Genomic DNA, 12,615 nt, shown 5'->3' with positions numbered 1-12,615 from the left:
TTTTTTACTTGAAATAGAAACATGCTTAAAACATGAACACACTTAAAACACCCTTTATTTAATATTCTTTATAACTTACACCTCTTGCTCTGAGTTATTGCATCAAAATCTGAAGCCTTTTAAAACATTTGCTCAACATTTGCCTTTTAAAACATTTGCTGGCAGATGCAAAGGGAAGGAGGCAGTCTACCATCTCTGGATTCTGCCTATCAGAGAAAGAAGGGCACGGGGCAAAGTACCCAACAGAATTGCAATCATACCCTCCTCCCATTTATGACCCTTCCTTCTCAAAAAAGGCAAAGAATTCACTACTCCCCCTTTTCTGGTGTAGTATTAGGACCAACTAAGTGTCACATAACAGAGGGCAAAGCTTTTGAGTTCTTCAGAATTCTTAAGGCAAATGGTACTCAATTCTCCCCATAACCCCCCCTCCCCCCAAAAAAGAAAAGACACTGGCTGGGAGATGATGCAAAGCCTGGTGTAGTATGTGCAATGCTAGGGGTTAGATACATAAGAACATATATATATACACACACACTGTGGCTAATAGCCACTGATGGACCTCTGCTCCATATTTTTATCTAACCCCCTCTTGAAGCTGGCTATGCTTGTAGCTGCTACCACCTCCTGTGGCAGTGAATTCCACACGTTAATCACCCTTTGGGTGAAGAAGTACCTCTTTTTATCCGTTTTAACCCAACTGCTCAGCAATTTCATCGAATGCCCACAAGTTCTTGTATTGTGAGAAAGGGAGAAAAGTACTTCTTTCTCTACCTTCTCCATCCCATGCATAATCTTGTAAACCTCTATCATGTCACCCCGCAGTCAACATTTCTCCAAGTTAAAGAGCCCCAAGCGTTTTAACCTTTCTTCATAGGGAAAGTGTTCCAATCTTTTAATCATTCTAGTTGCCCTTTTCTGGACTTTTTCTAATGCTATAATATCCTTTTTGAAGTGTGATGACCAGAATTGCACACAGTATTCCAAATGAGACCGCACCATCGATTTATACAGGGGCATTATGATACTGACTGATTTGTTTTCAATTCCCTTCCTAATAATTCCCAGCATGGCGTTGGCCTTTTTTATTGCAGTCGCACATTGTCTTGACATTTTCAGTGAGTTATATACCATGACCCCAAGATCTCTCTCTTGGTCAGTCTCTGCCAGTTCACACCCCATCAACTTGTATTTATAGCTGGGATTCTTGTGCACTTTTTTGGGTTTTTAAAACAATTGCACAGGAGAATGCAGGTACCGGGGAAAGACAGTCTGCACTCTCCCAGGGGTATTGTCTCCTCTACCCTGGGCAATTTGGCAGGCTCATCCAGACCAGGGTTGAAAGCGGGGAGGGGCTTGAAGGGGGTAAGACCAATGCACCGTAGGAGATTCAGACAATACTTGGTCAGTTAAGTCTGCCAGCACCAAAGAGCAGCTTGGTTCTTGGCAGCCAGGAGCAGTTTCTGGAACTTGTATTTGCTACCCTGGAGGAAGAAAGTAAGAGAGAGAGGCACTCACAAAGAGGTGCTTGTTGGCAGAGGTCAGTTCAAGGTGATCAGCTGAGTGAAGAATAGCAGCTTCTCCCCAGCCAGCCAATGGTAGTGCCTGGCTCTTGTCCAGGTTTAGCAGAGCAAGAAAGGGAGGGAGAAAGAGGCTCATATGGATGAGGTGTTTGTCAGTGGCTGCATGAGCCAGGAGCACTGAAGATGATGTGCACCCGGACAAGTGAGGGTTACTGGCTTGTTGGTGAGAAGGGACTGGGAGGGAAGTGCAGGCACTGGGTGGACTCCGTAGGGTTGAGTCGGGTGAGGGAGGAACCAACCAGCCAACCTACCTGCCTCCTCCTCCTCCAGCACATCAACAGTGGAGGCAGGCCATGTGCATTCGTTTTTATGGCAGCAGTGTAGTCTCCATAGAGACTACAGAGGCAAAAGCAGAGTGTCCTTTTATTACCAAGCAAAGAGATCTATTGACAGGACAAGGCAATTTCAGCATATGCCCTCTCACCCTTCCAGCAGCCTCCTACCGTCCCTCCCTTGCACCAGTTGCTTGGGGCCTGATAAGAGCTCTGGATGGGCCAGGGCTGTCCCACAGGCCATGTTTGACACCCTTGAATTAGAGACTTATCTCATGTAAAGTTGATTTGGTGAGTCTTGATTTTCAAATGTAATTGTAAGAACTCTTACAGTAGCACTGTTTTAAAAAGGAATGGTTTGTATTAGGGATGGGCATGAACTGATTCACAAAGACTATCATGACCTTAGAAGCTTCTGAACTGGTGTTTGGGGAAGGCAGTTTCCCCAAATTTCACTGAACTTTTGCCTAGTTTGGCTATTCAAGCAATTTAAACCTAGCAGGTGAGCAGCACAGGTCTGCCTATAAATTGTCAAGTTGAATTGGCTGATAGCCATATAACTCCTCCATTTCATTCCCCCCCCCCCACTTCCGAGCAGCAGGAAGTTAAGCAGATCACTGAAATGGCTTGCAGCCATTTTAGCCTGCATGTGGGGTGAGTGCGCCTGTTTGCTGTTAGGCAGAAATTGGCTGCAAGCCATTTCTGTGATCCATTTAACTTTTGCTTGGAAGCAAAGGGAAGTAGAATGGACAGGTTAAATGGCTGCCAGCTGTTTTACCATTCTCGGGAGATCCTCCTCCTTTCTCCCAGCCATGGCTTGCCATAGCTGGGAGAAAGGAAGTCTGAATTGGCCAGTTTGGTTCAGGTCCACCCTGAACTGGAATTCTTAGGTTTGTGTGCATCTCTTGTCTTATTAGTGACATTATTTGAGGGAAGCTTAGTTTGTTAGGATTTATTTGGTTAAGATTTCTGTGGATTGGATTATTAAGGATTTTCCTTCCTTCGTGTTTTTATTTCCCCCAAATTGGCAGTAGCTCTGGAAATACTGGACTGGAATGCATGTTCTTGCACTAGCAGGAAGTTCTACTGTTAGCGAAGCGGTGTAGAGTATCTGACGAGTTGTCCTGTTGCAACATGTGCATGATGGTAAATTTTAAACTAGAGCATATTTTAAAATGTTACAGAAACAAACTATTCTTGATTGCCTCGATTAACACGATTGTCAACTATCATAAATAGGAAAGAATATTTCAGTTTGTCAGACTATAAGTGGTTTTTTGCATTGGAGCAGATAAGTTTTTTTAGTAGACTAACTGCTATCTCTTACATTATTACAGAATGTGCCCACTTGCTTCTGGCTCACAATGCTCCTGTGAAAGTGAAAAATGCTCAGGGATGGAGTCCTCTTGCAGAAGCCATCAGCTATGGAGATAGACAAATGAGTAAGAAACAGTCATTCCAGTTGTTCAGCATAATCATGGAAGTACATTAGAAATCTTCCCTGCCCTTGGACCAAAAGCCTGTGGGGAGAAACCTGTATTATTCTCATGACACCCCCCAACCCCTGAATTTGGTTTATAAAAGGCAAAGAAACTGCAGTCAGCTCAGGATGAATAATTTAGCAGTTTAATTATATATAACTCAAATGTAACTCAGCCTCTGTTGGGTGGCAGATGAATATATTTGCTTCTTTTTGAAAGCTTCTGATGAACTCTGTTGTTTAAGCAGAGTTGTTGTTTTTTTATTCCCAACCTATTTTTATCCCACCACAGCCCCAGAACCAGTGGCTGCCCCCCCGTGGCACCTTCCCCCGTTTCCTCCTCTCTCCTCTGCCCCGCCTCCCGCAGCCTTGCCACCCACCCCCACACAGTTTCACCACCTCCTGTTTTTACCACTTTAAGGCCAGGGAAGGTGAAGCGCCTTCCAGACCGACCCCCCCCCGCTGATCAGCTGATCCAGTTGGCCAGGAAAACTATGGCAGCGTGGTTGTTTCAGCGGTCGCTCGCTGCTGCTGCCGCAGTTTCCCCTGCTGATTGGATCAGCTGATCAGCTGGGGGTGGGGGAGGTCGGCCTGGAAAGCGCTTCATGGCACCTTCCCCAGCCTTAAAGTGGTATAAAAGGGGGACGGCGAAGCTGCGCGGGGGGATGACGAGGCTGCGCAGGGTGTGTGTGGATGGGCAGCTGTGCGGCCCACCTGGAAACAGGCCACGGACTAGTACCGGTCCGGGGCCCAGGGGTTGGGGACCCCTGCAGTGGGGTCACACATGAATATGAATTTCAGAGCTGTCTTAATGGAAGCTTCTCTTAGAGATGCACAAGCTGTAAAATTCCTTCGGAGAGCAGTTTGGGAAGCTGAATTCAGGAGCTTTTAGATGGGAAAATGCCACTGTTCAAATGCTGAGAAGAGTTCATGTTCTGAGAAGAGAACATGAATGCTTTAAATATTTGCTATTTACCTTAAGTATCCTGCTCTTACTTTGGGCCCCTACTGTGGTCTCATTTATAAGATTGATCAGGTCCACATCTGTTTACCTTTAGTACTATTGCAGCATCTGGTGCGGCAAACCATTCAATTGGCCCCCATGAAAGGTTTATTTATTCTCTTTAAAGGAGATGTCCTGGCATGTTTGAATACTCCTCTTCCCATCATACTTGGAGACCAGAGCTGGATTGTTCTTTCCACCGCCCCAAATAGGTGTGCCTGCCCTCTTCAGTTCTTTTCCTACCTTATCAGAGGGTGCACTGAGCTCTGTGAGACACCAGTTCTCACAGAGTGGCTAGATTGTATAATCTTTTCCCTTTTCTGTCTCTAACCTTTCTCCTTAAAGTTATTTGTCATCCATTTGTCTTTTGTTCAGGCTTTACTGCAAAAAAAAAAAAAAGCTGTTCATATGTTCAGAGTGTCTCCCTTACTTTCTTAGGAGATGTTTGCAGATTGTTATGCCTTCAATTGACACAGCTGACTGAAGTTTCAGATGCAGTAGCATCTTCAGAAGAGGAGCTGGGAGTGATCCTACTAGGTGTGCACAGGGCCGGTGCCAGGCTTGCAGGTGCCCTAGGCTGGGAGGATGGGGGCTGCCCCCTCCCTCCTGGGCAGTTTAAATCGTGCAGGAGGGCTCCTGGAAAAGTCCTGCCAATCACTTTAAATCACCCAGGAGGCCGGCACCTGTTCCTGGACGTTCTCCTGATCATGGGTAGTGCCAGCAGAAGCAGCAGGACCAGCGTCCCCCTCCATTTAAAGAGCCCCTGAACAGTTGGTTGGCAGGGTCTTTAAATCGTGTAGGAAGACAGTGGCTGCTCCTGCCATTCTTCCTGTGCGATTAGAATTGGGGGCGGAGGCGGCCTTCAGGCTGCGGCAGAGATGCTTGAAGGTTGTCTCCACCCCTGCTGGTGATTCAGATCACATGGGAAGAGTGGCAGGAGCAGCCACTTCCCTTCCCCCCACAGTTTAAAGACCCCACCAACAAGTTGGTTGGCAGGCTCTACAAATGGAGGGGGAGGCCGGCCTGGCTGCTTCTACTGGTGTTACCTGTGATTAGGAGAGCACCCAGGAGCAGGCACTGGCCTCCTGGGCAATTTAAAGGCCCTGCCAATTAGCTAATGGGTGGGACCTTTCCCAGGTGTGGGAAGGTCAGTGGCTGCTCCTGGGCTCCCTCCTGCATGATTTAAATCTCCCAGGAAGGAGGGGTGGCCACCACCCTCCCAGAGGGCACCCAAATCAGTACCCCTCAGGGCTGTGCCCTAGGTGACTTCTTAAGTTCACCTAGTGGGAGTGCTGGCCCTGGGTGTGCATAGCAGGAGGACATAAGAATATAAGAGAAGCCAATGGCCCATCCTGTCCAACACTCTGTGTCACACAGTGCCCCAAAAAACCCCAGGCTCCATCAGGAAGTCCATCAGTGGGTCCAGGACACTAGGGCCCTGCATAAACGCTTTCAACAATCACACACAGTGCTAGAGCTTCAAACCAGCAAGGGAGGTGAAGAGCAAATTGGCATCAAAATGCTAGCTCTCTGTAGTGTAGGAATGAAGCCCAAAGGCATCCACTCTGAACCAACCTCAATTATGAAAACTTTATATATATATAACTTATTGCATAACAAACAATACTAATAAATACAGTAACAAAGTGCCCCGAACACACCGTCCTCTCATTCAGTACAAGTATGTATCTTGATAATGGACATCCGAGGAAAACCTTACGAAGCCATGAAGTGAAAGTCCAAGGTTACAGCGATTCTTTCAGCCAGGAAGGTATTGACAACAAGCGGCACATCGTTATTTCGCATTAGCGGCACAGCACAATTCCGTAATCCTTTCAGCCAGGAAGGTGTAAACACGAAAAACGGTGAAGCGCTATTTCGTATGGGCAGCACAGCGCAATAAAGCAACAGGGAAGCGCATATCTCCCTGTTTCATCTGGGGCTTTAACAAGCTGCATAAAAGATAATATCAAAAGATCACCAGCAAGCTAAGGAACAGAATACAATAAAATATAACAGGCAAAATTGCAAAATTACAAACCTTCACAATTCCTGAAAAATTCATACACAGCCATAACTGAACTTTTTTCTGGCAAATTGAATGGCACCACATGGCCGCACCGTACATGATTTACATATGAACAGGTGTTAAACATTAACTCAACTCTTAAAGAAACATATTTCGACACTTAAGTCACAGAATTACAGACACATGACTTCACTTCATGACTTCATAAGGTTTTCCTTGGATGTCCTTGGATGTAACAAGATGTATCAAGATACATACTTGTATTGAATGAGAGGACTGTGTGTTCGGGGCACTTTGTTACTGTATTTATTAGTATTGTTTGTTATGCAATAAGTTATTTATATAAAGTTTTCATGATTGATGTTGGTTCTGCGTGGGTGCCTTTGGGCTTCATTCCTACCTCACTTTTCCACGTTACTCTTTGTGTTTCTCTAGCTCCCTGTAGGGGGCAGTGAGAAAGGCCTCCTGACTCCCCAGAGCAAGCCTCTATGTCCAGAGAAGAAATGACTGGAGGGCTGAGTGAGCAGGAAGCTGTGACCCTGACTCCCTTGGAGTAGCAAACTAATGGAAGATTATTATTGTTCCCCCACTCCTTCCAGTCTTGGCCGGAGGGAAACACCCCCCCCCCCCAGTAAGCTCAAACAGACATCCAGAAAGAGGTACTGTGAGTCTAGTAAGCCAGCTCTCTGTCTCCCCCCTCACTCCCAGCATCACAGGCATGCTGCTCAGGGCTGCGAGAATACTGTGCAACAGCACACACCCTGCCTGACTGATCACAGCAGAATTTAAGGGGCATCCCTCTGCTTCAAGCAGTCTTTCCATGTCTCCCTCTTGCAGATCAGAGGAAGAATATTCATTCACAGATTCTGAGCTCTCTAGTAACTAATCTGATAAGGGGGATGGGGAATTATCAGAGGATGAGCCTGTGCAACAAAGCCAGTAGTTTAAAAGACTGTTTACACAGGAGAAATTACCTCTGCTACTCTACAGAGCTCTTAAAATTCTTCAGCTTTCTCTCCCTTTCCCCAAGTTTTTAAAGCAAAAAATTAAGGAGGAATGGGCTACCCCAGCATATCAGCATTCACATGTGGGGCAAGCTAAAAAGTTGTATGCCTTCTCTCCTAAAGTATTTTAGCCTCTTAAAATTCCAGTCATTGAAGTCCCAGTAACCAGCTTGGCATCAGATATAGAGCTTCCTTAAGAACAAAAAGGCAAACTGAAGGATGCTAGTGACAGGAGGAGTGAGGCAGTTCTATGCAGATCTCATGAAGCTGTGGCTCTGTCTATCAGAGCGGCAGCTGCAAATTCACCTATGGTCAGGGCCTCTATTATGTGGCTCCAAAAGGTCCTAGCCTACCCTCATAGGCTGGAGAGAGCAGCTGCCTTCATTACTGATGCCAACTTAGACTCCCATTAAATTCTCAGTGAGGGCTATGGTGTCCAATGTGGTAGTGTTTAGGCATCTCTGGCTATAGTTCTGAACAGTGGATATACTCTCTAAATCAAATGTCACCACATGGCCGTTCCTCAGAGGCAAGCTCTTTGGGAACTGCCTAGATGACATCCTCATAGAAATAAAGGACAAAAAGGCTATGCCTTTCACTAAACACTCTAAGAACCCTGGAACTCAGTCCTTTTAATCCAGTAGAACTCTACCTAGGTTCCAATGAGACGTCAAAAGAAATTCCTGGAAATAAGTCAAGACAATCCTATGACTCCAGTCACCAATCCAGTTTTGCTGGACAGTCAGCTGGAATCAACAAGAATATAAAGCAACAAAACCAGTTGTCCTGATGCCAGGGGGGAAACTTAAGCAATTTCAGGCAACTTGACTGAGATCTACCTCTGCCAGGTGGGTGAGAGCAGTGGTAGTCAAATGGTTACCTCATAAGAGTTTTCTACTCCTCCACCCAATTGCTTCCTGAACTCCCCAGTCTGAAACTGCCTGTTAAAATGACAGCATACTCTCAATGCAATAAATCATGTTCTGGACATAGATGCAGTAGGGCCAGTACTGTCACCACAAAGGTTCTCAGGAATGTATTTAATTTTTTTCACAATTCCAAAGAAAAGAAGACTGGAAAATGGTCTTGGATCTAAAATTCTTGAACAAAATCATAGTGACACTTCAAGATGGAAACATTGAGAACTATCACAGAGTTGCTACAAAAGTCTACAGAATAGACTTGCCAGAGACATATCTCATGTACCAGTTTTTTCAGCACACCCATCACTTCCCAAAGGTTCACCCTTTGGGAAACTCCATTTCCAGTACAAGACCATGCCTTTTGGTCTGGCATCTGTTCCCACAATATTTACAAAATTCCTTGTTCCATTAGTAGCTCAACTGAGGACTCAGGGGATCCATGTGCATCCATACCTGGCCATATGACCTTCTAATTAGGTCACCCTCCTGCATGAAAGCTGTCAAGGATCTACAAATCACCATGCAGTGTCTCACAGGTCATGGGTTCCTCATACAGAAGACTCAGTTGTCTCCATCACAATCAATATTCCACCTCAGGGCAATCATTAACTCTCAACAGGAGGAAGCAGCATGCATAATGAGGTGGGCTATGTAGCCTCAATAAAAGCAGAACACATTCAAGACTCACTAAATATTCAAGCAGATTGGCTAAACAGAAGCCAGCTAGATCTAAGAGAGTGGGCACTCAACCTAGACCTGTTTCAACTGATAGTTGCCCACAAGTAGAGCTGTTTGCAACAAGAGACAATGCCAAAGTAGCAAGATTCTTCTCCCAATTCACATACTCCCAAGCAGAATAAGTGAATGCTCTAATGGCACCATAACCTAGAAGTCTTCTATTCCAGTAATTTCCAAAATGCTATGCAAAATCAAACAGGAGAAGGTGGAAGTCATGTGTGGCTCCCAGATTGTCCAGGCAGCCATAGTTCTCCAGTCTAGTAGCCCTGTCCACTCTTATCAGTAGTTCAGAATATGCTAATGCAGAGCTCTGTCCCATACGTGGACTCATCATGGTTGCATTTGGCCATTTGGAAATTGAGTGGCAGATGTGGTTAGCAAAAGGTTTCTCCAAGCAGGTTGTTCACACAGTGTTACCTGCACATAAACCTGTTCACACAGTGTTACCTGCACATTAAGTCTTCTCTCCTTTGCTGGATTTGAACAAGTAAACAATCTTCTCATCACAGATTTGGTGATAGGAAAGGCACAGCAAACAGTCCTTACAAGCAAGGGGTTTGTGGAATTTATAACCATAACAATTTTCAAACAAAGATCACTTTCTTAGCCAGGTTCTAACCAATACAAATGTCAAAACACTTTCCTGACTTAAGCCGGAATAAGATTCATGTCATTCTTTCCTCTGCCAATGCATCATTTCTCTTTGTCATGCATTTAATACTTTCTCCTACTGAATTTAGAACCAAACATAATCTAAGTAATTAAATCACAATTTATAAAGTATGTCAAGCATTATTTTAAAAAAACAGGCACAGTGTTAATGCATACACAAACAATGATTTAAAGCGGGGGGCGGAGATCTGTGCAAATTTTAAGGTTGCCTTTTTGCAGCCCAGTCCTAAGGATATTTACTGAGCAGTTAAATCCTAGGCACTTTATTTCAGTGCTGGTGCAAAGCTACTTAGGGGCCGCATGGGACTCTATGTTATGCAAACATTCTCTGTTTACTGCTTGGCCTGTGAACCACAACTAGTAGGAAAGCCAAAAGAACCAAGTCAGCTGCCGCCACAACTGTCATTGGCATCCACCTGCGTGAAAGTGAAGCTCCTTAAAAGAATAATAAAAGTTCCCTGGAACGATCTTTTTCCCCCAGTTCCAGCTTGGGAAATATGTATTTAATAGACTGCAGTTGAATGAGTGAGATGCTCAGGCATTCAGCTTTCCATCCCTCTTAAATGTCTGCAAATCTCTTTCCAGTGCAAGCCACATCCCGTTTGCTCACATGAGGAGAGTCAAGATGTCTCCCTTTCCCCAACGTCACAACTTTCCAACCACTGCCAAAGTTTGGGAGCTTTCGTCTGAGAAGCCCCTTTCAGCCTTCTCCCCCTCCCCAGCAAAAGGTGCTGGTATTCCTCTCTTCTCCTGCCCCAGTTCCCCAGCTCTGCCTTGCAAGCCTCCTCTTCTTCTCCTGCTATGCACCAAAACCAAGTTACAGTGCTGAGACCAGCAGTGCCAGGAAGAGCCAGTAGCCCTCCATTTCCCTCGCAGTCCCTGGTGGATGTCATGAGTTGGCCTCCACAGATCCAAAACAAACTTTTTCAGGGCCTAGGGGGAAGGTAGGCACCTGTTTCCAGAGCCGCATTCCCTTGTGGGGGGTTCTCAGCTGGCACTGCAGCGTCCTCCCAGCCAGGACTGTGGTCCAGCTCCCAGCAGGAGAGATTGATATTTCCATGGGGGCGGAGACGAGCAGTGGCACTCCTTCCATCAGGCCTGCTGCTGCTTTTTTCTTGGGGGTGGGGGGTGGGGAGCAGGCAAGTTTCTCCTGCTCCTACTGGCAGCAGCTTGCTTAGCGCTTGAATGGTGCAGTAGCTGAGCTGAACTTCAGGATGCAGAGTACAGGGAGCAGCCGCTGCTGACCTGCTACTGCTAGCAGTAAACATGAAGCCCTGGCCAACCAGAGCCCTGACCAACCCAGCCGGAATGGCACTCTGGTGTGTTCCAGCTAAAAAAAAAGCCCTGATGGAGGAGTATCCAAATATGTCAGGATTGTCCTCTTTGTTCTCAAACAAAAAGAACTTTCACAGTAAGTCCAATGTGTTGTGTTCAATAGTCCAGGGGAAAGTACTGCTTGGAAATACTTTAGTGTTGGCTGATATTTTGTACATGTCATTCAAACTTTTTTGATATTTTCCAGTTTTTTTGTCTGCTCCGTGAAGTTCATTACTTGGCTTATAGTATATTTATTTAGTTACAGCACTTCTAAGGAAACTGAAACAACAGTCTAGGGAAAGCGTTGAAGAAAAGCGACCTCGATTATTAAAAGCCCTGAAAGAGGTAAGTTTGTAAAAATTGTGTCTATCATAATTTGAGAATGTGGAGTCTTTAACTTGCAAATATTCAATAGGTAGTTACACTTAATGAGAATGTCCAGCCTAGAGATTAAAACAGTATGGGTCAGTATGGCATAAGTCAATATGAATCAGCCAACAATTAATACAGGCCTCTTCCTGCTGGAAGCTGGTGTTTGTGTTACAGCTTTCTAGAGCAGCAGTTGACAGGCTTCATTTTGTGAGCTGCATTTTGCCTGCCAGTACTTAGCATGATGGGTGAGTCACCATGGACTAGGGAAAGGCTTTGGAAAGCTGTATGTGATCTGGGGCCAGAAATTTAGAGTTATAATATTATGTGTCTGCTATGGGTTTCCAGTACAGTAAAGCTGTAGGTTGAAAGTACTTTTCTGCTGTTGAGTTTTTGTTTCTGATTACTGTCTGCTTACTTAATATATCTTTACTGTTACCGATTTCTTCTTAGTGTTGCTTCACCCCCAGGCTTCTGTTTTCCTTTGGCACAAGCAATGGATTTCCCACCAATTGCTCTGAGGGCGCATTTTGATGCATGGCTCCCTCTAGTTCCCCTTACAGTTTCTTAATACTTAAAAGAGAGCATTTCAAAGCCTCAAGGGGAACTGGAGGAAGCCGCACATCAAAATGCACAAGCAGAACAACTGATGAGCTCCTCCCAAAGACTACAGATCTTCAGTCACCTTCCCTAAGAAACTGCGTTCTGAGACAGCTGTAGTCTCTTCCTTAGAAAGGAAGTCTCCTGAGAAAGACTTTTGTCTCCCTACCACTCTGGAAGCACAAACTCTATGGTCGTTTTCGCACTTAGCGTTTGCTCCCCTTATTCCACGGCGCAATTATGTCCGGCTCATTTTCCTCGTTTTCGCACATGGACTCATTTGCGGAGTCGCTTTCCATGAAGCCCCAGCTCAAATCGTTTTCCCACTGGCATCGACTTGAGTTCGATGCCCTGTCAATCATTTTTTTTTTAAGCGCAAGTCTGGTTGCGTAAGGACGTAATAACGTAACATCGAGCAGTCACAGCTGTTCCTTCCCCTTCTTTTCGTGGACAAACGGCATCACGTGTGCTGCTTCTGCTTATGGATTGGCTGCAGCTGTAGTATCCTCCACAGCCCTTTATGTATTAACAGAAGCATTCACAGTGGAGAATCCTAGCACTAGATTCTCCTCCCAAATTCTGAAGTTGCGAAATATCGCAATAACGAAGAGAGAGAAATCGAGGG

At 45.4% G+C, this 12,615-nt stretch overlaps 1 protein-coding gene across 2 annotated transcripts in view; it reads left to right on the top strand.

Moving 5' to 3' along the window:
* ANKRD13C (ankyrin repeat domain 13C) overlaps positions 1 to 12,615 on the top strand; it is an 86,784-nt gene that overhangs the window by 19,588 nt on the left and 54,581 nt on the right. For both annotated transcript variants that reach the window (XM_060232015.1, XM_060232014.1), the window contains exons 3-4: positions 3,193 to 3,297; positions 11,281 to 11,366. In XM_060232015.1, coding sequence (XP_060087998.1) covers positions 3,193 to 3,297; positions 11,281 to 11,366 — 191 coding nt within the window. The remainder of the gene's footprint in view (positions 1 to 3,192; positions 3,298 to 11,280; positions 11,367 to 12,615) is intronic.

The sequence above is a fragment of the Heteronotia binoei genome, chromosome 2, assembly GCF_032191835.1.
Source record: "Heteronotia binoei isolate CCM8104 ecotype False Entrance Well chromosome 2, APGP_CSIRO_Hbin_v1, whole genome shotgun sequence".
Lineage (NCBI taxonomy): Eukaryota > Metazoa > Chordata > Lepidosauria > Squamata > Gekkonidae > Heteronotia > Heteronotia binoei.
The sequence above is the reverse complement of the archived record's forward strand: the minus strand, read 5'-3'. Positions and strand labels throughout refer to the sequence as shown.